We start from the raw sequence: 27,942 nt of genomic DNA on the forward strand, positions 1-27,942 counted from the left end.
TGGTGTTGTTCCCATGTGCCTGCTGCTCTTGTCCTTCTAGGTGGTAGAGCTCGCGGGTTTGGGTGGTGTTGTCGAAGAAGCCTTTGCGAGTTGCTGCAGTGCATCCTATGGATGGTATACACTGCAGCCACTGTGCGTCGGTGGTGGATGGGGTGCCAATCAAGCGGGCTGCTTTGTCCTGGATGGTGTCGAGCTTCTTGAGTGTTGTTGGAGCTGCACTCATCCAAGCAAGTGGAGAGTATTCCATCACACTCCTGACTTGTGCCTTGTAGATGGTGGAAAGGCTTTGGGGAGTCAGGAGGTGAGTCACTCGCCGCAGAATACCCAGCCTTTGACCTGCTCTTGTAGCCACAGTATTTATATGGCTGGTCCAGTTAAGTTTCTGGTCAGTGGTGACCCCCAGGATGTTGATGGTGGGGGATTCGGCGATGGTAATGCGTTGAATGTCAAGGGGAGGTGGTTAGACTCTCTCTTGTTGGAGATGGCCATTGCTTGGCACTTGTCTGGCATGAATGTTACTTGCCACTTATGAGCCCAAGCCTGGATTTTGTCCAGGTCTTGCTGCATGCGGGCACGGACTGCTTCATTATTTGAGGTTCTACACTTCTATTGTTCTATCCTTCTTTGACCGAGAAATTCGATGCAATGAAAATGGGAGTAAAATCAGAGGAATGTTTGTGCTGAACTGAGGCCTGAGCCAAATTCAGCTTCAGGCCTCATTTAAATGCAGCTCGCTAGTCGGGTGGGGCAGGAAATCAGCCAGCTCCTATGATGAGATGGCCGGCAGGTTGAGTCTGTGGGAGGTTGGAGGCAATCCTCTGGTGGGGGCCTTGAATGTGCAGGCAGCTGGCCGGAGTTTTTTTCTGGACACAGGAAGAACACTTCTGCTTCTTCTGACCCAGTAAAATAAAAAGTGAAAATTTCCTGGGCCGTTTTTTGAGCAGCCTCCAGCTGTTTCAGGTGGACGCCCTGGATGACTAAAAGTCACCCGAACCAATCCGGCACACGGAGCAATTCTGGGGTAGTTCAGTCGCAGCAACCCCAACATAACATTCAGAGATTTTACACCGATTTTACGCCGGAAAATGGGGCAGCTATGAATTGATTTTCTCCCCTTTTGGTTCTCCAGTTCTTTGTCACTGAGGGAGAAGATATTATATATTAGTCCTGATGACATCATGTGAAGGTGTCACAATGATGTTTTCTTGACAAATTGATTTGTGTCAACCCTACCCACCTGATTTTACCGTGGGATTGGCAAACAAACATAACAAAAGTGTCTCCCAAATATTTTAAATGAAGACACTGCCCTTTAAATAATATTATTACACAGGGAGTGGAAGATGACAGGCTGTTATCATATATGTGGTGGAACCAGAAATCTTCTTTAACGTGGTATAACAGCTGTGAGTGAAGATCTCTATGTGGCGATAAATTTCTTCCTAGTTCCTTTCCATTGTCTATTTTCATCAGGTGAGAGGATTTAGTTTATGACTCCATAGGTGAGGTTGGCAGAATTTTTCTTCAAGCTTAGTGAGCCATTGTTTTTCATGTTTGATTGCAGGTAAGGGAATATTTTATTTTATGTTTGTACTTTGTATTAATTGAAATACATCAAAGTTACAACATGGAAACAGGCCATTCAGCCCAACCGTGTAGGTGTTTACCCTCCATGTAAGTAACTGATCCTAATCACATTTACCCACCCTGTTTCCACATCCCTTTTTCTTTGCCTTCATTCACCTATCCAACCTGATATCAAATGGTGAGACAAGCCACAAAATTTCTCTGATTCATTGCCAAAACCCCGTTTACACATCTATCCGGGATTTTTACTGATCTTCCGCAGAAGTTACGATGACCAATCGGGAGAACCCCTGGGGAAATTCCTAGTGATAGTTTCTGCCTCAACCACTAACCCTGGAAGTGATTCCACAGCCTCACAACTCTGTGTAAAGACGTTTCTCCTGCTCTCTGTTTTAAATCTCTTACATTAAATATTGTATCTATGCCCTTTCATTCTAGACCCCTCAACTACTAGGAACAGTTTGCATCTATCTACCTTGCCTCATCTTTTCATGATTTGAAACGTGTCTATCATATTGTCCTGTAATCGGCATTGTTCCAACAAAAAAAGCTCCAATTTTTCAAGCCTTTCTTTATATTTGTGTTTCCTCACTCTGGGCGACATCTTTTAATAATTTGGTTGTTATAATGGGGGTAGAATTCAACTGGTATTGGATCAGCCGCCTGTTATACACCCCACATGATTTTCCACTCCATTGAAGCCCATGCTGAATCTCAATGTTACCTCCTGAGTGTTGTCAGACACTGGGCTCAGATGGAGAAGGGGGTTGATGAATGTGGCATGAAGCAGTTGACATAAGCTCTTCTATGGAAAGCAGAGCTCACCTATTGTGATCCTCCGCCTTGTACGTGAGGGCAGACACAGCATAACATGAAATCAGCACCTTCTTCTCTGGAACTCTGACTGATCTGTTTCATAGAGATGGCCTGTTACCTCGGGCATGTTAGAACAACTTGTAGTTATATAGCAGCTTTTATGTAAAAAATGTCCTAAAGTGGTTCACAGTTAGACATTAGGAAAATGGATATGAAGCAAGGAAGGGAGAGGTTAGGTGTGCTGACCAAAAGCTTGATGGTACAGATAGGTTTTAAGAATGTTTTATTAAGGAGTAGAGGGAGTTGGAGACGCAGTGAGGTTTAGGAGGGATTTCCAGAAAGTAAGACCCAATTGACTGAAGGCTCTGCCAGCAATGGTAGGGCAAAGGCAGGTGGCTATATACAAAGAGAGTCAGAGGAATGGAGTTTCCATTGGGGATACAGTGCTGGAGGAGAGTGCAGCGATATGGTGGGGTGAGGCTGTGGAGGGTTTGAAGATGAAGGCAAGGATTTTTAAATTTATTTCATTGGGGTATGGGGAGCCAATGTAAGTCAATGAGGAAGCGGTGATAGGTGACTTAATGCAGGTCAGGATATATGCAGCAAAGTTTTGAACAAGTAGGAGTTAGTAGAGAAAAGGAGGCCAACGGGAAGAGCGTTAGAGTAGTCGAGTCTGGAAGTGACTAATGAATGGATAAGCAAAGGGCTGAGTTGGCCAATGATCCAGAGGTGAAAGTAAGCAGCCTTTGTGATGGGAAGTATATAAGGTCTCCGGATATATGCATCACTGGCAAGGCCTGCATTTATTGCCCATCCCTAGTTGATCTGGAAATATTTGATATTATCTAAGCCACTTCAGAAGACAGTGTGGGTCTAGAGCCACATATCGGCCAGACCGTGTAAGGATGGCAGGTTTCCTTCCCTAAAGACATTAGTGAACCAGTTGGGTTTTTACAACAATCCGACAGCTTCATGGTCACTTTATACTGATTCCAGATTTTTTTTAAGTGAATTAAAATTCTCCAACTGCCATGCTGATACTTGAACTCACGTTCCCTGGATTATTAGTCCAGATCTCTAGATTACTAGTCCAATAACATAACCACTACACTACCCTTTTGTATAATGACCAAAAACTCATGATGAGTTCATGATCTTTGATCTTTGACTATAAGCAAGATACCTGTAACTGCCTACTTTGCCTTTTTTGCAGTGTTATTGAATTGCTGGATTTTTGGCATGATGACCCTGAGGAGATTCTGCTTGACCTTGGTTTTGGCAAAGAGGAGCCTGACATCTCAGCTAAAATTCCAGCTCGTTTCATCAATAGCTCTTCTGCTGCGATTGGAATAAATATAGGAGTGTTTCTGGATGCACAGAAGCTACGGATGGAAATGGAAAATCCTGACCTATACAGTAAGAAAGGCTTTGCAGAGGTGGACAGGGCATGGTTTAAAGAGCTGGATGTCCCTTGCACATCATGTGCACATAGCGACTGCAGCTCCTAAGACATCCTGATAATTCAAAACAGTGACCAGCTTACTTGCCTTATAGGCCCAACCCAGTCTCAGAAGTCACTTATTCTTATGTCACTGGAACACTGTTTAAATGTAATTTAAAACTTCCCTTAAATTATTGCCCCGAAGATGCAAACACGCCACTCTCGGCATGAGGTCTTTCTTACCAGAGCATGGATTGGAGAATAAGCAAAGATGCCTCCCACTGATTGTTCAATCCATGTTCTAGATAATTGAGATCCCACAGCATGAGCGGAGCGTCACAGTTTTTGGGTTTCGATCTTCTCCTCCGCACCTCGGCCTTTGATCTCCCCTTTTTGTGTTATTAACTGGCCAGGAGGGCAGGCAGGTGACCTACTCTCATGGCTCTACTTCTTGGGCCTGAAAGTGCAAATCACAAAAAGGATCAAAATCCCCAAGACTCAATACAATACAACACAAAACACAACAAAAAAGAGTAAAACAATTCAGTCCAGTAAAATATGAAGAACCACAATAAAAATAATTTTACGATGGGATTCACAGCATACCCCACAAAATGGCTGAAGTGGTAAATAAAATTAAGAAAGGATGGATTTGCGATTGGTATAGGAAACTGATCAAAAATGCTCAGGTTGGCACTGAATAGTCTGAATGCCCTTTTCCTTTATTCTATTTTTAATATATTATATGAAAGGACTAGTCAATTAAATTTATCTACTTTTCAAGTTCTTACACACACCCTCATTTTAAGGTTATGCCCCCTTGTTCTGGATTAACCCACTAGAGGAAATAGTTTCTCTCTAATCACCCTATCAAATCCTTTAATCATCATAAACACTTCAATTAGATCACCTCTTAATCTTCTATATTCAAGGGAATACAAGCCGATTCTATGAGATCTGTCCTCATAATTCAATCTTTTTAGCCCTGGTGTCATTCTGGTGAATCTGCGCGGAACCCCCTCCAAGGCCAATATATCTTTCCTGAGAGGCGGTGCCCAGAACTGAACACAGTACTCCAGATGAGGTCTAACCAGAGCTTTATATAACTGTAACATAACTTCTACCCCTTTGTATTCCAGCCCTTGAGATAAAGGCCAACATTTCATTAGCCTTTTAAATTATTTTTTGTACCTTGCTTTTAGTGATTTCTGTACATGAACCCCTACATTTCTCTGCTCCACCACAGTTCTTAGTTTCTTACCATTTAGAAAATGCTCTGATCTATCTCTCTCAGGACCTAAGTAGGTGACCTCCACAAGGGTAAACTGTGGATTAGTAAAAGCTCTGGAAGAACGTAGTCCTGCTGGTTTATTCCTGATTTTGCTGTTTTCAGGCTGTATGCTGAAATATTGGCCAAATCGCTCTAGTGGGCCAGCCAATTAAAAGGGAGAAGCACTAACTCCCGTCAGTCAACTATGAATTGCAATTAGTTAAGCACCTGAAATAGCACCGGGACGGCAAAGATAGCTATTTATTCACCAAATTTGCTGTAGAATTGGGAGTTGGAAAGTATCGAGGGCCAGTTCGACAGGACAGGTACCTGCAGACCCTACTGAATGAACTTAGAGAAGCATCAATTTATTAGATTGTTACCACCCCCTTTTCTGTCCCCTGCTAGTACACCAGGCATGGGAGGAGGGAGCTGAAAGCAGGCAACACCAGTCAACCACCACAGTCATAGGCATCTTCCTTGCAATGTGTCGCCCAAGAGGTGTAGAGTCAGAGTCCAACAGGCTGCCAGCAAATTTCTGCAGTCAGTATATCTACTCCATCCACAAGTGAATTACTTAGAAGGAATTACATCGAAACTACAGCACAGAAACACGTCATTCAGCCCAACTTGTCCATGCCAGCGTTTATGTGCCACACGAGCCTCCTCCCTCCCTACTTCATCCAACCCTATCCGGATACCCTTCTGTTCCTTTCTCACTCATGTGTTTATCCAGCTTCCCCTTAAATGCATCTATGGTATTTGCCTCAACTACTCCTTGTGGTAGCAAGTTCCACATTCTAACCACTCTTTGGGTAAAGAATATTTTGCTGAATTCCCTATTGGATTTATTAGCGACTATTTTATATTTATGACCTTTAGTTTTGGTCTCCCCCACAAGTGAAAACATTTCATTACCTTAAAGACCTCTATCAGGTGATCCTGCAGCCTTTTCTTTTCTAGAGAAAAGAGCCCCAGCCTGTTCAGCCTTTCCTGATAAGAAAATCTTCTCAGTTCTGGTATCATCCCTGTGAATCTTTTTTGCACTCCCTCCAATGCCTCTATATCCTTTCTATAATATGGAGACCAGAACTGTGCACAGTACTCCAAGTGTGATCTAACCAAGGTTTTATACAAGTTTAGATGTAGTATATTTAAAACAAAGGGGGCGGATTTTAGATTTAGATTTCCACCTGCTTGCGGCAGAATGAGGCCACGGCAATTGTAATCACCGGGCCTCATTAACACGTTGCCGGCCGACTTCCTGTCCTGAGTGGCCGGGATGTTGAGAGGAATCGGCTGCCGGTCTGTAAAAATTTGGACGGCCATGCTGGCCCTCAGGGAAGTGTGGGGATTGGAATTCCGGGTGGATCTCGCCGCACAGAAGGCGGAAGAGTCAGGTCGGAGTTAAAATCACGGTCAGGGTCCGGATTTTCATCGGACCTCGATCTGCATATCTAAAGAAGAACCTCGCCAGTTTCAGGTGGGTGCATTTGCCGCCTGCTCAGAACAGCAGGTTAAAATTGAAGACAATGGGAACGAGGCAGGACATCAGATAAGTCACCCGGTCGATTTTAACTGGCACACTGGTGATTGCCTTAAAATGAAGGCATCATGTGGTCTCTCAGGGAAGTAGAAATTGGTCTAAAATTATCCCGTGTTAGTGATTGTATGACATGTCTACACTCCGATTAAAAACTTAATTAAAAAATTCCTTTCGGGTGATATAAAGTACAGCACAGCGCTTAGCGTCCAAATGCAGTGTGGGTGCAATTGATGACATTCAGTAGAATTGTGTTGCCCTCTCATGTTGCTGCTGTTGGTCAGTGGCAAAAGTGATGAAGTCTCTTGCCCTGATGAGTAATGCATGTGACCTCCTTGATATATCTGTGGGCTGCAAATTCACTGGCACTGAGCATGTCCTCGTTGCTAGCCTGAAAGGAATGCTATGGGGTGAATTTCCGTAGGGGTTCACCTGCTTGTCCGCTGTAACTTCAGCGAAAGACCGTGGAAACTGCGGAAAAATGGTATGAATATAGAAATAGATAAAAATCACAACATGGAAACAGGCCATTTGGTCCAACCAGTCCTTGTTGGCATTTACCCTCCACGCGAGCCAATAATTCTAATCACATTTATCGGCCAGTGAGATTAACACTGCACAGCAACGCTGAGTTACTGCAGCAATAGGGGGCAAATCTCCCTGAAGCATCCAATTTGACACATAAATTCCTGCTCAGCATGATTTGAGTGCACTGGCAATCCATTATCTCTCTGCAGCGGAGGGTAAATACAGTGAGGCTCCACTCCCGGTGTGTAATCTCGCTACGCAGGAGTGCAGATCACAGAATCAGGCTCTAGTGTTTTCACCCTAAGTCTGATCTACGATACTGTCTAACGAGGTTCTACTCTGGGACTAGAGTCTTATCCTCAATCTCCTTAGTCTTGAAAATACACATCAAATGATTCCTGAACTGCACTCCTGCATTGTTTTATTCTGGCCATGGAAGTGTAACTGATGCCTTTTTCCTAATACCTGTCACTGTCCATATCACAGGATTCGACTGTGCTGTGAAAACAATAAAAACTGATGTCAGGTTTTGCAACACTGGGTGTCCTGATAATGCATGCACAGTGGCTCTTGTAACATGAATCACTGTCATTTGATACATGAGGATGGGAGTTGTGTTAGTGTAGTTTCAACACATTCCCTCCATTTTGCTGATACAAGGGGAAAAGATGGTTTAACTGCTAACTTCTGTTGTTTATCCACCTCCTTCCAACTCCCTACATCACAGTAGTGATTACACTTCAAAAGTACTTCATTGGCTGTAAAGCACTTTGGGACGTCCTGAGGTCATGAAAAGCACCATAAAAATGCATGCTCTTTCTTTCTTTCTTTGAAGGTAGGGACTTGTGCTGGGATATGGTTCCACCAGGTATAAGCTACTTTGCTGCATTGTGTATGTGTGTCTGTGTTGGCAGGCAATTTGACTTGGAGGTATCACAGTCAAATCCAAACCTGTCCTCACCTAATGTCCATCCAAATGCATTTTCCAACATGATTGCTGGATGGGGATTAGAAAGAAACTGATTTTTCCCCTCCATTGGAGATACTGAGACCAATTGTTGCATCAGTTGATACAAGTTAATTCGGGCCCAGAGAAAAATCTTTCTGGAAATATTTAGGGCTGTGATTAGTCTGATAATTCTAAAGGAAATGGTATTTATGACAATGTCCTTCCAAGGTAATACGTGGTATTATTGATTGTCTCACAGTAAATTCAAGTTCTGTTTCTCTTTTTGTTTGCTATCTTGTCCATTTAGGTCGCTTCCGGCAACTTGAAGTCTTACAACAAGTGTCTGATGTATTCTCCTCCTTGTTCACGGAGCTAGCCACCCAAAAGCTCACCACTGAGGAGAAACAGCCCCCTGAAACAAAAGAGAAAAGCAGAAAAATGGGCATGTTGCTGAGAACAGTGTCCCAAAATAACCACCTTCAGAACATCAAGAACTCTCAAAATATCAAAGAAAGCAGAGAAAGTAAAGAGAAACCTTCAAACCCTTCAGGAAGGGACAGACGAGCTGCTTTCCAATGTCCTCACCAGTCTATTCCTGAAGAGAGCATTTTGGCACCATTGACAGTAGAGCAGAGTGAGGCTGAGAACAAGGCTCCTGATTTGCCTCCTAATGTGAAGGAGGCCCAAGGTTGTCTTTTGCTGGAACCGTCTGCCAAAGGCAGAGACAGGGAGTCTCAACTCATTACGCTCCAGGCAAAGAAACCGAAGCTTTGCACAAGCAATCAGCCACCAGATTCCTTCGAAATGGAAGAGGTAAACAAAATCAGGAAAAGGGAAATCATGTCACCCAAAAGTATAACACACATAAGTAGAAGGACCAGTTGATACAGCTTAAAAAAATTATTTGGGGTCTTAGGTTTTATAAATAGGGATAGAGTACAAAACCAAAGAGGTAATGCTAAACTTATATAAAGCATTGTTTAAGCCACAGTTAGAATATTGTGTCCAGTTTTGGGCACCCTACCTTAGGAAGGATGTAAAGGCCATGGAGATAGTACAGAAGAGATTCACTAAGATAATCCCAGGGATGAGAGACTGTGGTTATCAATGAAGACTAGAGAAACCGAGCTCTTTTCATTCGAATAAAGAAGTTTAGGAGGGGATCTGATAGAGATGCTCAAAATTATGAAGGGTTTTGATCAAGTAAATCGTGAAAACTTTCCACTGGCTGGTGAGTCGATACCTGGACGGCATAAATTTAAGATTAGTACCATAAGAACAGAGAGAGCGGTTAGGAATTTTTTTTTCAGAGGGTTGATAGGACAGGGAATGCTTAGCATAAACAATGGCTGAAGCAGTATCCATAATAGATTTTAAAAGAAAGTGAGTAAATATCTGAAAAAAATTAAAAGACTATGGGGAAAGGGCAGGGGAATGGGACTAATTCGATAGCTCTTTCAGGCACAGCTGTGATGTGTTGAATGACCTCCTTCAATGCTGTAAAATCCTGTGATTCTATGTGCAGGGATTTGAACACTTTGCTCTTAACAGAAATTCTTTCATTAATTAACTGTGATCTACACATGAACTGCAGATTGAGGGACAGACACGCACACAAATGGTTCAAGTGCAGGGAACAAACAAGGCATGGGATAATCTTACCTGTGATTTAATCCACTTTACTACATATTATTGGTAAGCTCATTTTAAAAGAGTTAAGAAATAATTTCCATGACATCACTTCTTTGAGTCCATTTGAAAGAAAGACACAGAAGTGCTGGCTCCCTGCTCCAGGAGAATTAAGTATTTATTATTTTCTTCAGCTATAGAACAAATGAGGAAACCATTTAATCCATCTTGGTTTAGAAAGTCTCTATATTGCTCCAGTTTCTTAAACAATTCTCGGGTTTCTGCCGACACTATCCAATCTGAAAGTCCTTCCAATCTGGTGATCCCTCTTTATTTGAAGAAGAACTTCCCAATATCAACCCTAAATTTCATTTCTTGGGCATCATGTAACTTTGCTTGTCTCCTCGTGAACATTTTTAGCTGTGTTCTACTTTTACTTTTGGACACGGGCTTTAAGTCAATTATCTGTTGCCTACTTTTCCAGGTTGACATTTCGCTGCAGTACTGAGGGAGTGCTGAATTGTTGGAGGTGTCATTCTTGGGGTGAGATGTAAAATGAGGCCTATCTGCCTGGTGATTCAGGTGGACATTAGAGATCCCATAGCATTATTCAAAGAGGAGCATGAAATTCTCCCGGTGTCCTCGTCAAATAGTCCTCCCTCAACCAGCACCAACAAAAGCAGATTAATTGATCGTTCATTCTATTGCTGCTTGTGGGATCGTGCTGTGCTCCAATTGGCTGTCTGCCTAAATAATAACAGTAGCTGCATTTTAAATAATTCCATGTATATGATGCATGTTGGGACATTTCTCAGTGGTGGGATAATGTCAATAAAATTTCGATCTCTTTCTTTCTTTCTTTCTTTCTTTCTTGTCTTCTTAGATACTTTGATCAATCTGCATTCAGTAAGAGCCTAAGAGTTAGAAATTGGACCTTGTTGTGCCCATTTTATGGGCATAAAATGGGCCAATTTCAGGGACCAACATCTACCGTCCAAAGTATGCCTGAAAGATGTCCAACCCGATATTAGGTTGGGCCACTTTTCAGGCGGTCCTGGCAGCTAACTTAAACAAGCATTACGCCCCTTACATATGTAAATGAGGGATCTAACACCTGTTTTGGGACCCCTTGCAAATAAGCGGGATGAGCGGAGCTGGAGCTGGGCCTGCTCCCCTCGGGATTCTTCAGCAGGCGCTGTGGCTTAAGCAGCGGCCGCCAACAAACGATCATCTTTCAAAAAAAGGAAACTTTCAAAACTCGTGCCTGTGGAGCCAGGAAGAGCAGGAGTCTTCTCCCACCCCCCCAACTCCACAGTACTCACAATCCTTCCCTCCCACCCCCACCCCGGGATGTACCTTTAGGCAGCTGCCGGCAAGGCAAGCAGCCTGACAGTCATCTTTAAATGGGCAAGCTGCCGGTGCAGGCATGACAGGCACTGGCAGCTCACAAACCATAAATGAATAAATAATCAGATAATCTGTTTTTGGACATGTTGCTTTAGGGATGAAGTTGGCCAGGACAGGAGGAGAATTCCCTGCTCTTTGAATAGTGCCACAGGATCTTTTATGTCCACCTGAGCAGGCAGACAGGGCTTCAGTCTAATGTCTCACCTGAATGATACATTACCAGCAATGCAGGACTCCCTCGGTACTACAGTGAAGAATCGTTCTACACTGTTTCAGTACTGTTTCTTACTATGTTCAATTATATGTCAATTGTCTTAGCAAGTTTTTAAACACACTAAACATATAGCAATTGAAGAGAAAAAAAGACACAAATTAAATGGAGTCATGTTTCCTTTATGTCTCAGATCCAGAGCTTTGATGAAGATAGTTCTCCAAGTGTGGCTGCCAACAATAACTGTTTAGGTAAGTGTATGTTTTAGTCGCAAGATCTACAACATTGAAATTTGGAAAAAAAATCTCGTCATAATGGAGAATCAAATTATTTTTAATTTTCTGAAAATACAGTTACCTTTATCACTTAATCACAGATTTTTTAACACATTTCTACTTTAGGATTCCTCTCATTTAACCATTTCAATTTTGGGGACTTGTCATTACTTCTTCGTGCCTACTTCTTGGCGCCTACAACTATTCTTTCATAATTCTTTCATAACTGTGAAAATGATGTGCCTATGTGTTTCTCCTCTCTCCTTAGGATTCCTTGCCCACTGACGTCCTGGTTCACCAGGGTCAGGAGGGCAAGAGAATGAGAAGGGAGCAAATGGCCTCCTTCCACTCCTCTGCCTAAACAGCTCTTCCACTGGTGTCTAGGATATGTGGGGGAGTGGTTGTGGGATGAATTGCCCTTCAGCTGGGTGTTTCTGAATGGTGTAGTGCTGCCTGCAAGGTGAGTGTGGTTTGCTAAGTATGCAAAACACTCAACTCAGGAAAGAGGAGTGAGGAGAGGTCATTACATAAGGACACAAAAATAAGCCTGCATTAAAAACTGACTACTGCTAAGAATTTCTATTTGAAATAAATATAAACAATGTTGAAAGCACATCCAATTGGTTATGTACAATAACCATCGAGACAATAGCCTTGATAATCTTTTATAGGTGCAGTTTGCACCCGAATGGTTAGAAATTGTGAGGGGAATTTCTGAGGCCCCGCACCACCAGACTCAGAGCTGGCGTTTTACTGGAAAATGATTTTCCAATTATTGGGGCTGAGTTTTGTTAGCAGTACTGTGAAACTCTGGCAAAAATGCCAGGAAAAAGGGGGGAACTTGGATATGCCTTAGTTGGGAAATCCTGCCCAGGCCTTACAAGGCCAGTCTCTGGGAGTTTCTGCATCCTCAGCTCGTAAGTAAACAGGGAGGAGGAATAGTAGCAGACTTCAGGAGGACATAAATAAACTGGTGAAATGAGCAGACACATGGTGGATTAAATTTATTGTAGAGAAGTGTGAAGAGATGCATTTTGGAAGGAAGAATGAGGAGAGGCAATATAAACGAAATGGTACAATTTTAAAGGAGGTGCAGGAACAGAGAGACCTGAGGGTTCACGCATACAAATCTTTGAAGGTGGCAAGTTGATAAGTCTTTTAAGAAAGCATATGGGATACTTGGCTTTATAAATAGAACCATAGAGTACATAAGCATGGAAGTTAGTGTAAACTGATTAGGCCTCAGCTACAGTATTGTGTTCAATTCTGGGCACAACACTTTAGGAAGGATGTCAAAGCCTTGGAGAAGGTGCAGAGAAGATTTGCTAGAATTATATCAGGGATGAGGGATTTCAGTTTGTGGAAAGACTAGATAATCTGGCATTGTTCTCCTATGGAGCAGAGAAGATTAGGGGAGATTTAATAATGTTCAAAATTATGAGGGGTTTTAATACAGTAAACAAGGAGAAATTGTTTCCACTGGCAGGGTTGGTAATTAGAGGGCACAGATTTAAGATAATTAGCAAAAGAACAAAAGGGGAGATGAGGAGACATTTTTTTATGCAGCAAGTTGTTATGATCTGGAATGCACTGCCTGAAAGGGTGGTGGAAGCACATTATTCAATTCCATTTTGAAAGTTATTGTTGAAATAGTTGAAAAGGAAAATTTGCAGGGGTATTGGGAAAGAGCAGGGGAATGGGACGAACTGGGTAGCTCCTTCAACGAGCCGGCACAGGCATGATGGGCCAAATGGCCTCCTTCACTGCGGTATAATTCTGTGATAAGGAACCCAGTGTGAGATCGGAGGTTGGCTTGCCAAGTGAGATGAGACCTACTAGCTTCCAAAAGGGTGCTTGTGGGCCCAAATCAGGTAGAGGTGTAGGGAATTTTTCAAATAATTTTTAAAAATATTATGTTTGCCTTACACAGGGGGCTGATGGAACTGTGTGGGGACTTGGGTGGGGTGTGGGGGGGGTGGTGGTGGAAGGCAGGGGAACTTCGGTATACTCCAATACAGATCTTAGCCTGGTGCCAGTGATTCTGGCAACATGGGACAAGCAGGCACCCAGAATGTGCCCGTAGTCATATAGGTGTTTGCCGGCCTGGTGCAAATGAGGCACCCACCCACTGATCCTGCAAATTCTGGCAGAGTCGGCACTGGCGGACATAATCCTGGCCTTACTGTTGGGAACACAGCCCGCCTAATCTTAGGACCCTTGATATAAATGGAAGGAAATTCATGAGCAAATGTACGCAGTGTTTCCCAATGAGCCACCTGCTGTGGTCAAGTCCCAGCCTGTGGCGTGGAGCCTTGGGATGTGGCCCGGGTTTTATGAATGGAAATGTGTTCTTTTTCCCCAGCTTTCTGAGCTCAGCTCATTATCCTAACTATGCAGAGCTCTAGGTGCAGATTGAAATGTATGCAAGAAGCACATTCGTGATAGGGGTGGAAAATTGTTTAGAAGTGAAATTTAAAGGGATGGGGGAAATTAAAAGGGAAGTGTCACACTAGGGCAACAAAAATTCTGAAAGCTTTTGGATAGCCTCAAAGGGCAGCTCAATCATTTAGCAGTCTTTTCCAAGGCTGATGGGAGAGAGGACAAATAAGTGGCAGGCAAAAGTGAAGGGAAGGGCAACCCAAGATGAAGGTTATACACTAGTTTACTGTAATTAGATAGAAATTAGATCTATCCAAAGCTATCTGTGTGAAGCAGTACTCAAACCTTTGGAGATTCAAAAACAAAGTACTGTACTAGAGACCAGACATGGACCGATTTATAAGTAAAAACACTAAATGCTGGAAACATTCAGCAGGTCAGGCAGTGCCTACGGAGAGAGAAACAGAATTAATGGCCTCAATATTAACACCCCCGCAATGGCCAGGAGAGGGTCGGGTGGTTAAAAAAGCAACACGCGCGGAACGCCGTTCAGCGGCCTCTTGCCGCTAATGTTCCCTCCTGCCTGCTGGCCAGGCTGTCCATTTGACCGGCTGCTGGGCGGGAGGTGGAGCTGCAAGGTGTTAATGAGCTCCTGCCATTAAGATCAGCAGGACCTCCGCAGTCTCGGCCCTGCCGGGTTCTTCAGCCATTGTCGGCCTCACCTGCACCCTCCCCGGCTCCCCGTTAATATCTAGGTCAACATTTCAGGTCGTTGACCTTTTATCAAACTTGGCAGATGTTAGCGATGACCAGCTTTTAAATAAGTACAGAGCAAGGGTAAAGAGGGCAGGAAAAGAAGAAAAAGGAGAGGTCTGTGGTGGGGAGAGGGCAGGAGTGATTAAATGACGAAAGTGATGATACTGCAAGGCAAAAGGCGGCAATAATGATGGTGCAAATCAAAAGTAGATGATAATGACCCTTACTCAAATCTGTTGGAGCTATTGAACTCTGGCTGTAGATAGTGTCCATGAAATCCAGTGTCAAGTCATTACATTGGTATTGTGTTTATTGTTACATTAGGCGAACATACGATTGCTGTGCCCTGCCTTAATGAGCTTCTATCCCTGTCCCTGTTTATATCTCCTCTTCTCTATCGCATTTCTCAGTAGCTCATTTCCATTGCAAAGTTAGAGTGATGTACTACCTCCTGGAAAGTGCTGCATTTATTTGCATGCCCACTTTGTGCATGATGATGCACTAAGCAGAGGTAAAATGCAAAGGGATGTCACCTGTAAGCATTAAAGGTAAAATTTATTAAACTCAAGTCAGCAAACCGGTAAGATTGATTCCAGTTTAAAACACATTAGCTATCCAGATAGGATTAAAATCCTGGGTCTATACAGAGAAGCATAGACTCAAGGGCAAATTGATTGAGGTCAATAAAATAACGAAGGGTCTGGATTGTGTTCACGTTGACAAATTATTTCAATTAGATAGGGAAGGACCAGGAGTCATGCTTATAAATTACGCAAAGGCAGAAATAGGTTAGATGTTGGATGGTTCTTATTTTGCTAGAAAATAGTAGATCAGCTTGTAGGTGAGTGTTGATTCACTGTATGCCTTGTAACCCAACACCTTGTGACTGGCTGCTTGTGTATGGCTGTAAACCCAGCAGACTTTGAAACACAAGCATTAGGGGTTCTAGTCCTGGGCACACAAGCAATACACATGTGTTGTCATATACCCATGCAATTTTGCCAGTTACGTTATCTTAACCAATAAGTTTTTATGAGCAAGTCAAAGAAATGATGCTGTAGATCAGAATAGCCTTAAAAAGGCCAATATTTTTCAAATGCATCTATGGAAAAAGAAATTGCAAGGTAGAATTCTGACATAAGGCAGATTCAATTAAGAAAGGAAGTTACCCGTATCTAGATTCATAATGAGCTTATCTAAAACAGAGATAATTGAAGCATATGTGAGACTAATGCTTGCAATCTGTGGGTAAAATTAAAATTTCATTCCACAATTACATTTGACATTTAGAAATTGTATGTGACTTTTCCGCTGCACATTTCAGCAGATGTTCAGATATTGAAGTCTCCTGGTGTCAGCAGCTGGTCGACGCGTGCTCGCTCACTCACCCCAACAGGAGCTGCAACAGAGGACTGTGAATGCAGTGCAATCGTTACCCAACTGCCTGCCTGTCCTTCTGTACTACAAAAACTCGGCAGATGTGATAAGGTAGCACAGAATCATTCTAGATATGCTCAGCTAAACACTCCTTTCTTGTCACGGGCAAATGAAGTACCATTACCGTTGACAATGCAGGTAATTTGGTGCATTAAACCCGAGGGTACTGGGCTGCATTCACAGGACTATTTAATATAAAACGAAACATACCTAAGGTCCTAAGGCGAGCTCAGGGAGGACAGAAACCTCCTGTGGAGCAGAAGGGCAAAAGCTCGCTTGATCTTGATTTTCAGTATGAATACAGAAAGTGAAAGTGGGGCCTCAAGATCCTTCTGACCTTTTGGGTTTTAAGCAGGAGGTGTCAGGAAAGTTACCACAGGGATAACTAGCTTGTGGCGGCCAAGCGTTCATAGCGATGTCGCTTTTTGATCCTTCTATGTCGGCTCTTCGTATCATTGTGAAGCAGAATTCACCAAGTGTTGGATTGTTCACCCACTAAACTGGATTGCTTTTACAAAGAGCCGACATGGGCTCAATGGGCCAAACGGCCTCCTTCTGTGCTGTAACCATTCTATGATTCTATGACCATTTTGTCCTTGTACAAGACCTTGGTTAGGCCTCATTTCGAATACTGGCCTAGAAATTTGATTGTACCTAAAAACGGGTGCACAAGCGGCTGGGTGGATGCTGCACAGTCAGGGACCACGTAAAATTGGTGCTGGGACCTCATTAAAATGATTCAGGTGTGCAGCCAGCATTACCAGTGCTATTCATTGGCTGTATACCTCAGGGGGGCGGGGGGGGGGGGGGGCGGGGTGATGGCGTAAACCCTCCGGGCAACACCTCCACCGCCAGTGGGAAGAGATCGCTGAGGAGGTGAATGTGAGGACCTTAGGTCTCAGGACATGGCCACAATGCCGGAAGAAGTTCAATGACTGCACCAGAGTTGTTAAGGTAAGAATACTGCTCTCTTACTCTCTGTTCACACCTCCACCACCTACAGCCTCAGTACTCTCAATACCCCCCTTCCCCGCTTTCCTACAATCACTGCACCACACTTCACTCCAGTGCCTTCTCCTGATACTCAGGCCTGGATGTCCTGGCCCATGCCTTCCACCTCCCAAGCTGTAAACATTGGGGAAACACTTTGTAGTGGCACTAGGATAGAAAAACAAGCACAGAAGTCAGGTACTAAGTGATTGCACAAAGCAGACTCGTAATTATTTTTGATAACTATTAAGACTCAGATGGAATTGAGTTGTTAAATTTGTTTTTTGTTCAAGATTTGGTGTTGGTGTTCATCTTTGTAGTGAAATGAGGGCAAGGTCCATAAGTCTGGACCGAAGGAAGTCAATCGGATGGTGGTAGTAAGGATGGTGACATTTCTGGCGGCAGCATGGCTCTCATTGTAGGCCACCTCCGCAGCTGTGTTCGGGTTTCTGACAGGAGTTATGAGCCAAGTCTGAAGCCCTTGTCGCCAAGTAGCCAGCCTGTAACTTGGCGGCCTGATTGGAATAAAGGCAGCACAGAGGACTGGCGCAGGATGAAAGAGTCATGATTGCTGCCAGGAAATTGGGCACAATCCTGCATGATGAGGTGCCTGTAGTCACAAACAAGCTGGACATTGAAATCCCTTTCTGTTCAGAAAGATGCCAAGCTGGTGATGGGGAGGATGTAAGGCAATGTAGGTGTAGTCTATGGCACCTTGCACCCTGGTGTAGCTTAGTGCTCTCTCATCCTGCTTCACTCTGTCCGTTCAGACAAAGATGTAGGTGTTCTTCGTGGTGTAGAGAGCCTCCATGACTTCTCTGATACAACGGTGCACTGCAAACTGGGAGATGTTGCTGATGTTACCTGCTGCAGCCTGGAAGAAGCCTGTGGCATAAAAGTTAAGAGCCGCGGTAACCTTGACAGCCACAGGCAGCGCTGTCCATGCCTTGGTCTGAGGCTCATGTTGTCGCTGCAGCAGGTGACAGAGCGCAGTGATAACAATAACAACTTAAGGTAGTAAAACATCCAAAGGTGCTTCACTGGAGTGTAAGCAGACAAAAATTGACATTGAGCCAAAGAAGGAGACATTAGGACAGGCGACCAAAGGCTTGGTCAAAAAGTTAGGTTTTAAGGATCGTCTTCTAGGAGAAGAAAGAGGTGGAAAGATTTAGGAAGGGAATTCCAGAGTTTATGGCCTAGGCAGCTGAAGGCACAGCCGCTAATGGTGGGGCAAGATGGCGGGATTGTCGTATGAGGAGAGATTGAGTCGACTGGGCCTGTATTCTCTAGAGTTTAGAAGAATGAGAGGTGATCTCATTGAAACATACAAAATTCTTACAGGGCTCGACAGGGTAGATGCAGGGAGGATGTTTCCCCTGGCTGGGGAGTCTAGAACCAGGGGTCACAGCCTCAGAATAAGGGGTAGGCCATTTAGGACTGAGATGAGGAGAAATTTCTTCACTCAGAGGGTGGTGAATCTTTGGAATTCTCTACCCCAGAGGGCTGTGGAGGCTCAGTCATTGAGTACATTCAAAACAGAGATCAATAGATTCTAGATATTAAAGGCATCATGGGATATGAGGATAATGCAGGAAAATGGCATGGAGGGAAGATCAGCCATGATCTTATTGAATGGCAGAGCAGGCTTGAGGGGCCGAATGGCCTACTCCTGCTCCTATTTCTTATGGTCTTATGAAGGAAGTGGAGGATGCACAAGAGGCCAGAGTTGGAGGAACACAGAGTTCTCAAACGGTTGCAGGGCTGGAGGAGGCAACAGTTGTTTTGGCACTAAGCGGCCTCCTGAAGTCCCAAAATGATGTCTGGGATGTGTGCACATGCTTATAGCTTGACATGCGTCGGACGCCATCTTAGTAAAGGGGCTTGCGCAGGCGCAGATAACGAATGCTGACAGCATGTAAAGTAAGAAGAATATGCGTTAGATCGGTGTGCAATGCTGATTTAAAGGGATAGACACCATTTTGGCACATAGGAACATAGGAACAAAGGAACAGGAGTAGGCCATTCAGCCCCTCGTGCCTGCTCCGCCATTTGATAAGATCATGGCTGATCTGTGATCTAACTCCATATACCTGCCTTTGGCCCATATCCCTTAATACCTTTGGTTGCCAAAAAGCTATCTGTCTCACATTTAAATTTAGCAATTGAGCTAGTATCAATTGCCATTTGCGGAAGAGAGTTCCAAACTTCTACCACCCTTTGTGTGTAGAAATGTTTTCTAATTTCGCTCCTGAAAGGTCTGGCTCTAATTTTTAGACTGTGCCCCCTACTCCTAGAATCCCCAACCAGCGGAAATAGTTTCTCTCTATCCACCCTATCTGTTCCCCTTAATATCTTATAAACTTCGATCAGATCACCCCTTAACCTTCGAAATTCTAGAGAATACAACCCCAATTTGTGTAATCTCTCCTCGTAACTTAACCCTTGAAGTCTGGGTATTATTCTAGTAAACCTACGCTGCACTCCCTCCAAGGCCAATATGTCCTTCCGAAGGTGCGGTGCCCAGAACTGCTCACAGTACTCCAGGTGCGGTCTAACCAGGGTTTTGTATAGCTGCAGCATAACTTCTGCCCCCTTGTACTCCAGTCCTCTAGATATAAAGGCCAGCATTCCATTAGCCTTCTTGATTATTTTCTGCACCTGTTCATGACACTTCAATGATCTATGTACCTGAACCCTTAAGTCCCTTTGGACATCCACTGTTTTTAACTTTTTACCATTTAGAAAGTAAGGGTCAAAGTCAATGCCAGGCGCATAGCACCATGAACTTAATGCTGCAGCCAACGTCCTGACTTAACCACGACCAGCTAAACATGTCGTAGATGGCCTGGAGGACCCCCCACAAGCGCTATTTAAAGGGACCATGCAGGGTTAACAGGTTAGTTGCTGGATTATTGCTTCTGGCTGCTGATGCATTTGTACCTGTTTTTGGAGGTCTCCTATACTTGAATACTAGGATGAGGGGTCATAGCCTAACATTTAGAGTCAGGTCTTGCAGAAGTGAAGTTAGGAAACGCTTCTACATGTAAAGGGTGGTAGAAGTTTGGGATGCTCTTCTGCAAATGACAGTTGATGCTCGCTCAATTGTTAATTTTAAGTCTGAGATTGACAGATGTTTGTTAACCAATGATATTAAGAGATATGGGGCTAAGGCAGGTACATGGAGTTAGGTCACAGATCAGCCATGATCTTATGGAATGGTCAAAGAGGCTCGAGGGGCTAAATGCCACTGTCACTTACTGCTTCCTGTTAGGCTCAACCTACTTCTGCAAGAAAGCGGGAAATGTGTTGGTGAGTGTCCTGCAGGATGTTTGGGAGATGTGCCTGTCATGGTTGAATAGCTGCCATTCTATGTGTCGTGTGACTTGTGGGTATGCGGCTTGCAACAGTGGCAATGTGTGAGGGTGAGGGGAAGCATCTGATTGGCAGAGTTGAGTACTGATTAAAAGAGTTTGTTGGTATGTGGGTGATGGGGGGTGTAATGGGTGGAGCAGTGGATGCGGCTAGTGGTGCAGTTGGTAGGAGATGCCACTTGGCAGTAGACTTCACTCACCTTGGCCACTTGTGTCAAAGCATTGAACTTCTTCCTGCACTGCATCCATGTTCGTGGTGCTGTGCGCCTGGCATTGACTTCGTCCCCTACTGCCTCCCCCTCTTTCGGGTGCATATGTCTGGGGGGACCTCTTGCCCTCCTGTGGATATGGGATGCCCCTCCTTCTGTCCACCTCTTGCATCAAGGTCTCTAGTGCATCAGCAGAGAACCTTGGTGCCCGCACTCTCGCAGGCCCGGTACAATCTCAGATCGGCAGATTAGTGAGATTTGGCGTGCAGATTGGAGGATGTGGGATTTAGTAGTGCGCAACCTTTTATTCAATGTTTTAACATAACTCAACAGTTTGTAAACATAGGGATGGGAGCTGCATCTGTGCTTTACATGTGCGACGTCTGCTCTCCGTTCAGACTCCGTGCGGACCCGTATCTCATTTTTTGCAAATAAGAGGTGCAGCCTTCCTTTATGAGGTGCGAACAACTCACCTGAGATAAGGGCCCCACCCCGTGCTGGTGAGAAGTGGAGAGAATGGAGAAAATGGAATGACGTACGCAGCGGGGGCTCCACGCTGCGCATCAATCAGATAAATGAAGTCGCAGCACCAATCTAATGTGCTGGCTGCATCGGTAACACCGGGCAATGCCCGCGCCTGAATTCGGGGGTTAATCAATTTAACCCCCCATGAATGTTGGAGCGACAGATGTGTCCATGCCTAAATCCATTGATTTGCCGTAGTTTCCCCCATTTACTTTACTGATGGTGATGCTAAATCTAACAATTCAATGCTTTAATTTAAAAATTAATTAGTTATTTTGCCTCTGCTGAACCCATGCTACCGATTCACTTGAGAAAAACAATTACAACAGCTTCAGTGCCTTTGTTACAAAAGTAAATCTAGCTTTTTTTCAAAAGCCAAAATGATTGTTTTTTGAGCTTTGTCAATCGTTGTCACTGTACCTTTTGTACCTCCCTCTTAAACTGGGCAGTTTCTAACCCAGGACACATGCGGCACTAATTGGGTAAATTACCAGAACATTCACATGAATTATGAAATTAATTTCTTTGTGGACATGAATGGAAAGCCCACGTGTTCGATTTGTATGCAACAGGTAGCTGTGGTGAAAGAATACAACATTCAAAGACAAGATGAAGCAAATCATGGTGAGAAATATTGTAAGTACACCAGGAAAGTTATGTAAAGATGGATTTTCAGAATTAGCACTTGTTTAAAAGCAGCAATTGATGTTTGCTGATGCTCGCCATGTAAGTGATGCTGCTGTTAAAGCACGCTAAGTGATTGATCGTGAAACAGCTGTGTCATCGAAACCACTTTCTGAGGGAGAATTTCTGAATATCTGCAAGCTGAAACCTGCAGAAATAGTGGGGTGGAAATTCAAACATGCGCAGAAGCCGTGGCCCAAGGCTCATCTGAAATTGGACCTCAGGCCTCATTTTTATGAGAGAGTTGAGCTGTCTGTGTCTGTCGTGCCTCCGGAGATATTAAGGGGAACAGATAGGGTGGATAGAGAGAAACTATTTCCGCTGGTTGGGGATTTTAGGAGTAGGGGGCACAGTCTAAAAATTAGAGCCAGACCTTTCAGGAGCGAGATTAGAAAACATTTCTACACACAAAGGGTTGTAGAAGTTTGGAACTCTCTTCCGCAAATGGCAATTGATACTAGCTCAATTGCTAAATTTAAATCTGAGATAGATAGCTTTTTGGCAACCAAAGGTATTAAGGGATATGGGCCAAAGGCAGGTATATGGAGTTAGATCACAGATCAGCCATGATCTTATCAAATGGCGGAGCAGGCACGAGGGGCTGAATGGCCTACTCCTGTTCCTATGTTCCTATGTTCACTAGGAATAGGAGCCTTTGGGCACTGATGGTCTGCCAAAGTGAATGTACACCTCTGTTTTTAATTATGAGCATGTGAGGTATTAATAGAAAGAAAGCACTTGCATTTATATAGTGCCTTTCACAAACTTAGGCCATCCCAAAGCACTTTCCAGTCACTGAAGTATTTTTTAATGATTGGGCACTGAAAACCTCCCTCACGGCCTGACCTGCTTGCTCATTCTACTCTTATTCCTCCAGAATGTTAAGGTACATAATTCCCATTGGGAAACCCACTAGGACAGTAATGTTACTGGTGGGAAAAGAAAGCTCATGAGAAACTAAGTGCCAGTTGAAAAATGGAAAGACATGAAGCTGAGTATATAGGTAAATAAATCTTTGATAATTAGCAAGGTAACCAATTTACAGTTTTCATGAATATGTGGGTCACATTGTAAAAATACCGCGAGTACTCCCACAATACTTGACAATAAAAATGCAATTTAGCTTATTTAGTCGCCATTATTCAGTGGCCCTGATAATATATTACATGTTACTTGACACAAACCAACAAACCCTCTAACACACCATGAACAACATCACAGGGGACACGATGATATATAATTATTTACCAGTAAGAATTAAGGGTCGATTTTTCACTTTGCCTGGGTCCCAGGGACTGCAAAAAGGAAAAGGTGGACACCAAAAGGGCCCGATGCCTGCGCAGATTGGGCACAGGCCATCCTATTGCTAAATTGATAGGCTTTGCACCCATTTTACACCCAAAAAAAGGGAGCAACCCACACCAATTTCTACCCCACAGTGTTTCTCTTGTATAGATATTGTCAGAAAGGATTACACCATCAATGTAAACTTTCTAACACTGGATACTTCTTTGAATAATCCCTTGCTTGATGTAAATTTTCTGGATCCAACAAAGGCTATGGGCCCCGACAATATCCCAACTGTACTGCTGAAGACTTGTGCTCCAGATCTAGCTGCGCCTCTAGCCAAGCTGTTCCAGTACAACACTGGCATCTACCCGACAATGTGGAAAATTGCCCAGGTATGTCCTGTCCACAAAAAGCAGGACAAATCCAATCCGGCCAATTACCGCCCCATCAGTCTACGCTCAATCATCAGCAAAGTGATGGAAGGTGTCGTTGACAGTGCTATCAAGCAGCACTTGCTCACCAATAACTTGCTCACCGATGCTCAGTTTGGGTTCCGCCAGGACCACTCGGCTCCAGACCTCGTTACAGCCTTGTTCCAAACATAGACAAAAGAGCTGAATTCCTTAGGTGAGGTGAGGTGAGAGTGACTGCACTTGACATCAAGGCAGCATCTGACCGAGTGTGGCACCAAGGAGCCCTCGTAAAATTGACATCAATGGGAATCAGGGAGAAAACTCTCCAGTGGCTGGAGTCATACCTAGCACAAAGGAAGATGGTAGTGATTGTTGGAGGCCAATCATCTCAGCCCCAGGACATTGCTGCACGAGTTCCTCAGGGCAGTGTCCTAGCCCAACCATCTTCAGCTGCTTCATCAATGACCTTCCCTCCATCATAAGGACAGAAATGGGGATGTTCGCTGATGATTGCACAGTGTTCAGTCCCATTCGCAACCCCTCAGATAATGAAGCAGTCCGTGCCCACATACAGCAAGACCTGGACAACATCCAGGCTTGGGCTGATAAGTGGCAAGTAACATTCGTGCCAGACAAGTGCCAGGCAATGACCATCTCCAACAAGAGAGAGTCTAACCACCTCCCCTTGATATTCAATGGCATTACCATGTAAGCCAGAGTAGGTAGGGGAGCAGGCTCTCTTCCCTGATGGATATTAGTAGGGTTTTACAAAAATCCAGCAGCTTTCATGGTCATTGTTCTTGTGCTAACCCAATTTAAATTTCACAATTTGCAATTCTGGGATTTGAACTCTTGACCTTGAGGCTATCATACCCTCCTATTCAGCTCATATTTACAGTGCACTGCAGACCCTCATTCTTTAAGCTATCTGGTGGCGATGGTAGTGGAGGGGCGGGGAGGGTCTTTCACAAAGTTCTGCCAATCATGAGTCTGGATTACGAAGAGACTTTTCCATTTACTGTGCTGTGTTTTTTCTCTGCCCTTACTTACATGGTTGAAGATAACAATAAAATCCAATTTGACCTCATTAATGGATTTTTAATTCAATAAAGCAGTCAGCCCAAAATTTTGACAAAAGCCTAAACATAGTCTGTATTGTATTCCTATCCATATGGTGGTGGGGTCATTGTTTATTCTGTTTGTCAGTCATTCTCTGAAGTAAGCAACTGTGAATAGAGTGGGGAATCTCATCCCATCGAAATATGTTTTGTCAGATACTAACTGCCTTGTTTCATAGGAAGCAGCCCTTAGTTTCTAGTAAAGGAAATTTAGTGGGTCAGGAATGGAAGTCAATTTGTAAAACACGGAAGCACCAATTTTAACTCTGAGCACATTCAGGGCGGACGGGAGTCCCCATTCCTTGATATGAGGCCCAGGCCGTTTTAACTCCTGGGCCTCATTTCACTGTGCCTGTACTGTTACCTGTCCGAATCTAGGAGAATTTACGTCAGAAGTGGTGGGTGGGAGCGGGAAATCGGGCGGGAGGCCGGCACCGACAGGGACCTAAGAGAACAGCCCCAGCATAAGTTTAGCGCTGGGAGGGAAGGTCTCCAAAGAACTGCTGGTGGTGGGAGGGACAGGGAATGCCGGGACTGGGAGGCCCAATGATTCCTTGCGGGGCCCGGCTGCTTTTCCTGGCCCTCAAGGAATCGCCACAAAAATTACGAAAATATATTTGTCTTGACCTCTTCTGGCCACTCTGCTGCCTTCCGCCAGGTTTCACCAGCAGTTTTGGCACTGGACGGGCCTCCCGTGATCTCAGGTAAAAATCGCATTGTGGCACTGATGAAATCATCAGGCCGTGACTTCATCATATTACGTAGGCCCCTGCCCGCCTGGGGCGGGTGACACTCCCATGCTTGAAATATCCCTGGTTAAAATGAGAACATGCCGGGAACATCCCACTTGCCTGGATGAGTGCAGCTCCAACAACACTCAAGAAGCTCGACACCATCCAGGACAAAGCAGCCCGCTTGATTGGCACCCAATCCACCACTCTAAACATTCACTCCCTTCACCACCGGCGCACTGTGGCTGCAGTGTGTACCATCCACAGGATGCACTGCAGCAACTCGCCAAGGCTTCTTCGACAGCACCTCCCAAACCTGCGACCTCTACCACCTAGAAGGACAAGTGCAGCAGATACATGGGAACAACACCACCTGCACGTTCCCCTCCGAGTCACACACCATCCCGACTTGGAAATATATCGCCGTTCCTTTATCGTCGCTGGGTCAAAATCCTGGAACTCCCTTCCTAACAGCACTGTGGGAGAACCGTCACTACACGGACTGCAGCGGTTTAAGAAGGCGGCTCACCACCACCTTCTCAAGGGCAATTAGTGATGGGCAATAAATGCCGGCCTCGCCAGTGACGCCCACATCCCATGAACGAATATAAAAAAAGAGGCTTGAACCCCCGACCGCCATTTTAACTACCTGACCGCCCCGTTCGTGCCAGGCAGGCTGGGATGAAATTGGGGCTAGATTGTGGTCAAAACCTTTGTTGAAATACTCTAATATGTAAAACAGGCCTAGGAAATGAAATCCACCATTCTTCGCAATTGATTTTTGAGTTGTAAAGGGACTTTTCCATGACATGATAATCTCAGGAGGTAGTTTTGACTCCTGGTGCATCCAAGGACATCCTGCTCCAAAAACTTGACTACAGCACCATCGTGACAAATATCACGACAAGTTGATGCTGCAGCACAAACATTTTTAGTGCATTTAAAGTGTCGGGGCAGGTTTTCCGATTCCTGTGTTTGGGGTTATTTGGGGTAATTTGATTGCCTGAGCACAGCGAATACTGGAAAACCAGGCATGGAGGAGCATGCTCTGAACGGAGCTCGTCCGATCTACCATTCATTTAAATACTTGGACTCCTCCCTGTCTGATTTTCCTGTATTCGCTGTGTCCGGATGATCCAATAGCCCCAGGCACCGGAACACAAAGATCAGCCCCAACAGCCTGCTTTCCTTTCTCTGCCCAGCTTGTCTCCTCTCCTCCACTCTCTTCCCCCTCCCTTCACCACCCCCCCCCCTTGCTAAAGTGTGGTTACATGGGCCTCAAGCACCCTCCACTACCTCATTCAGAGGGCTATTCTTCACACGTGACACTGGACAGTTAGTGCCGACAGGTAACTTTGGTCGCAGGGCACACCATTGCCGAGCCCGATCGGTCCTTACCCAATGTGTATACGAACCCACTCCCAGTACAGGGCACTGGATAATGATTAGCAGCAGGAATGCTCGTCACTTTCCATAACACAGAGGTGCTGAGGCCAATTGTATTTCCTCTATCGCTAACTAGGTTGAGATCAGTTAACTCAGCACAGACCTGGTCTGTATGTCACAGCTACTGGTTGTGGGTAAAATATATAATTTTTTGAATTAAATGCCATCACATCGCTAGAATTGCAAATGTTACACCCTTGTAAGGATAAACCCAGCAACGATAGGCCAGGCAGTTTAACCTCGGTGGTGGAGAAACTTTTAGAAACTATAATCCGGGACAGAATTAACAGTCACTTGGATGAGTGTGGATTGATTAGAGAAAGCCAGCACGGATTTGTTAAAGGCAAATCGTGTTTAACTAACTTGATAGAGTTTAACTTGATAGAGTTTTTTGATGAGATAACAGAGAAGGTAGATGAGAGCAATGCAGTTGATATAGTGTATATGGACTTTCAAAAGGCATTTGATAAAGTGCCGCATGGTAGACTTGTCATCAAGATTGCGGCCCATGGAATAAAGGGGGCAGTAGCAACATGGATACAGAATTGGCTAAGTGACAAGAACCAGAGAGTAGTGGTGAATGGTTGTTTCTTAGACTGGAGGGAGGTGTATATTCGTGTTCCCCAGGGGTCGGTGCTGGGACCACTGCTTTTCTTGATATATATTAATGACTTGGACTTGGGTGTACAGGGCACAATTTCAAAATTTGCAGATGACACAAAACTTGGAAGGGTAGTGAATAGTGAGGTGGATAGTGATAGACTTCAAGAGGATACAGACAGGCTGATGGCATAGGTGGATACGTGGCAGATAAAATTTAACGCAGAAAAATGTGAAGTGATACATTTCGGTAGGAAGAACGAAGAGAGGCAATATAAACTAGAGGGCACAACTCTAAAAGGGGTACAGGAACAGAGAGATCTGGGGGTATATGTGC

At 44.4% G+C, this 27,942-nt stretch overlaps 1 protein-coding gene across 2 annotated transcripts in view; it reads left to right on the plus strand.

The window, feature by feature from the left end:
* Nucleotides 1–27,942, plus strand: part of itprid1 (ITPR interacting domain containing 1) — a 145,063-nt gene that overhangs the window by 35,552 nt on the left and 81,569 nt on the right. For both annotated transcript variants that reach the window (XM_067981380.1, XM_067981381.1), the window contains exons 8-10: nt 3,617–3,819; nt 8,442–8,947; nt 11,575–11,632. In XM_067981380.1, coding sequence (XP_067837481.1) covers nt 3,617–3,819; nt 8,442–8,947; nt 11,575–11,632 — 767 coding nt within the window. The remainder of the gene's footprint in view (nt 1–3,616; nt 3,820–8,441; nt 8,948–11,574; nt 11,633–27,942) is intronic.

This window comes from Heptranchias perlo, chromosome 3 (assembly GCF_035084215.1).
Source record: "Heptranchias perlo isolate sHepPer1 chromosome 3, sHepPer1.hap1, whole genome shotgun sequence".
Classification (NCBI taxonomy): Eukaryota; Metazoa; Chordata; class Chondrichthyes; order Hexanchiformes; family Hexanchidae; genus Heptranchias; species Heptranchias perlo.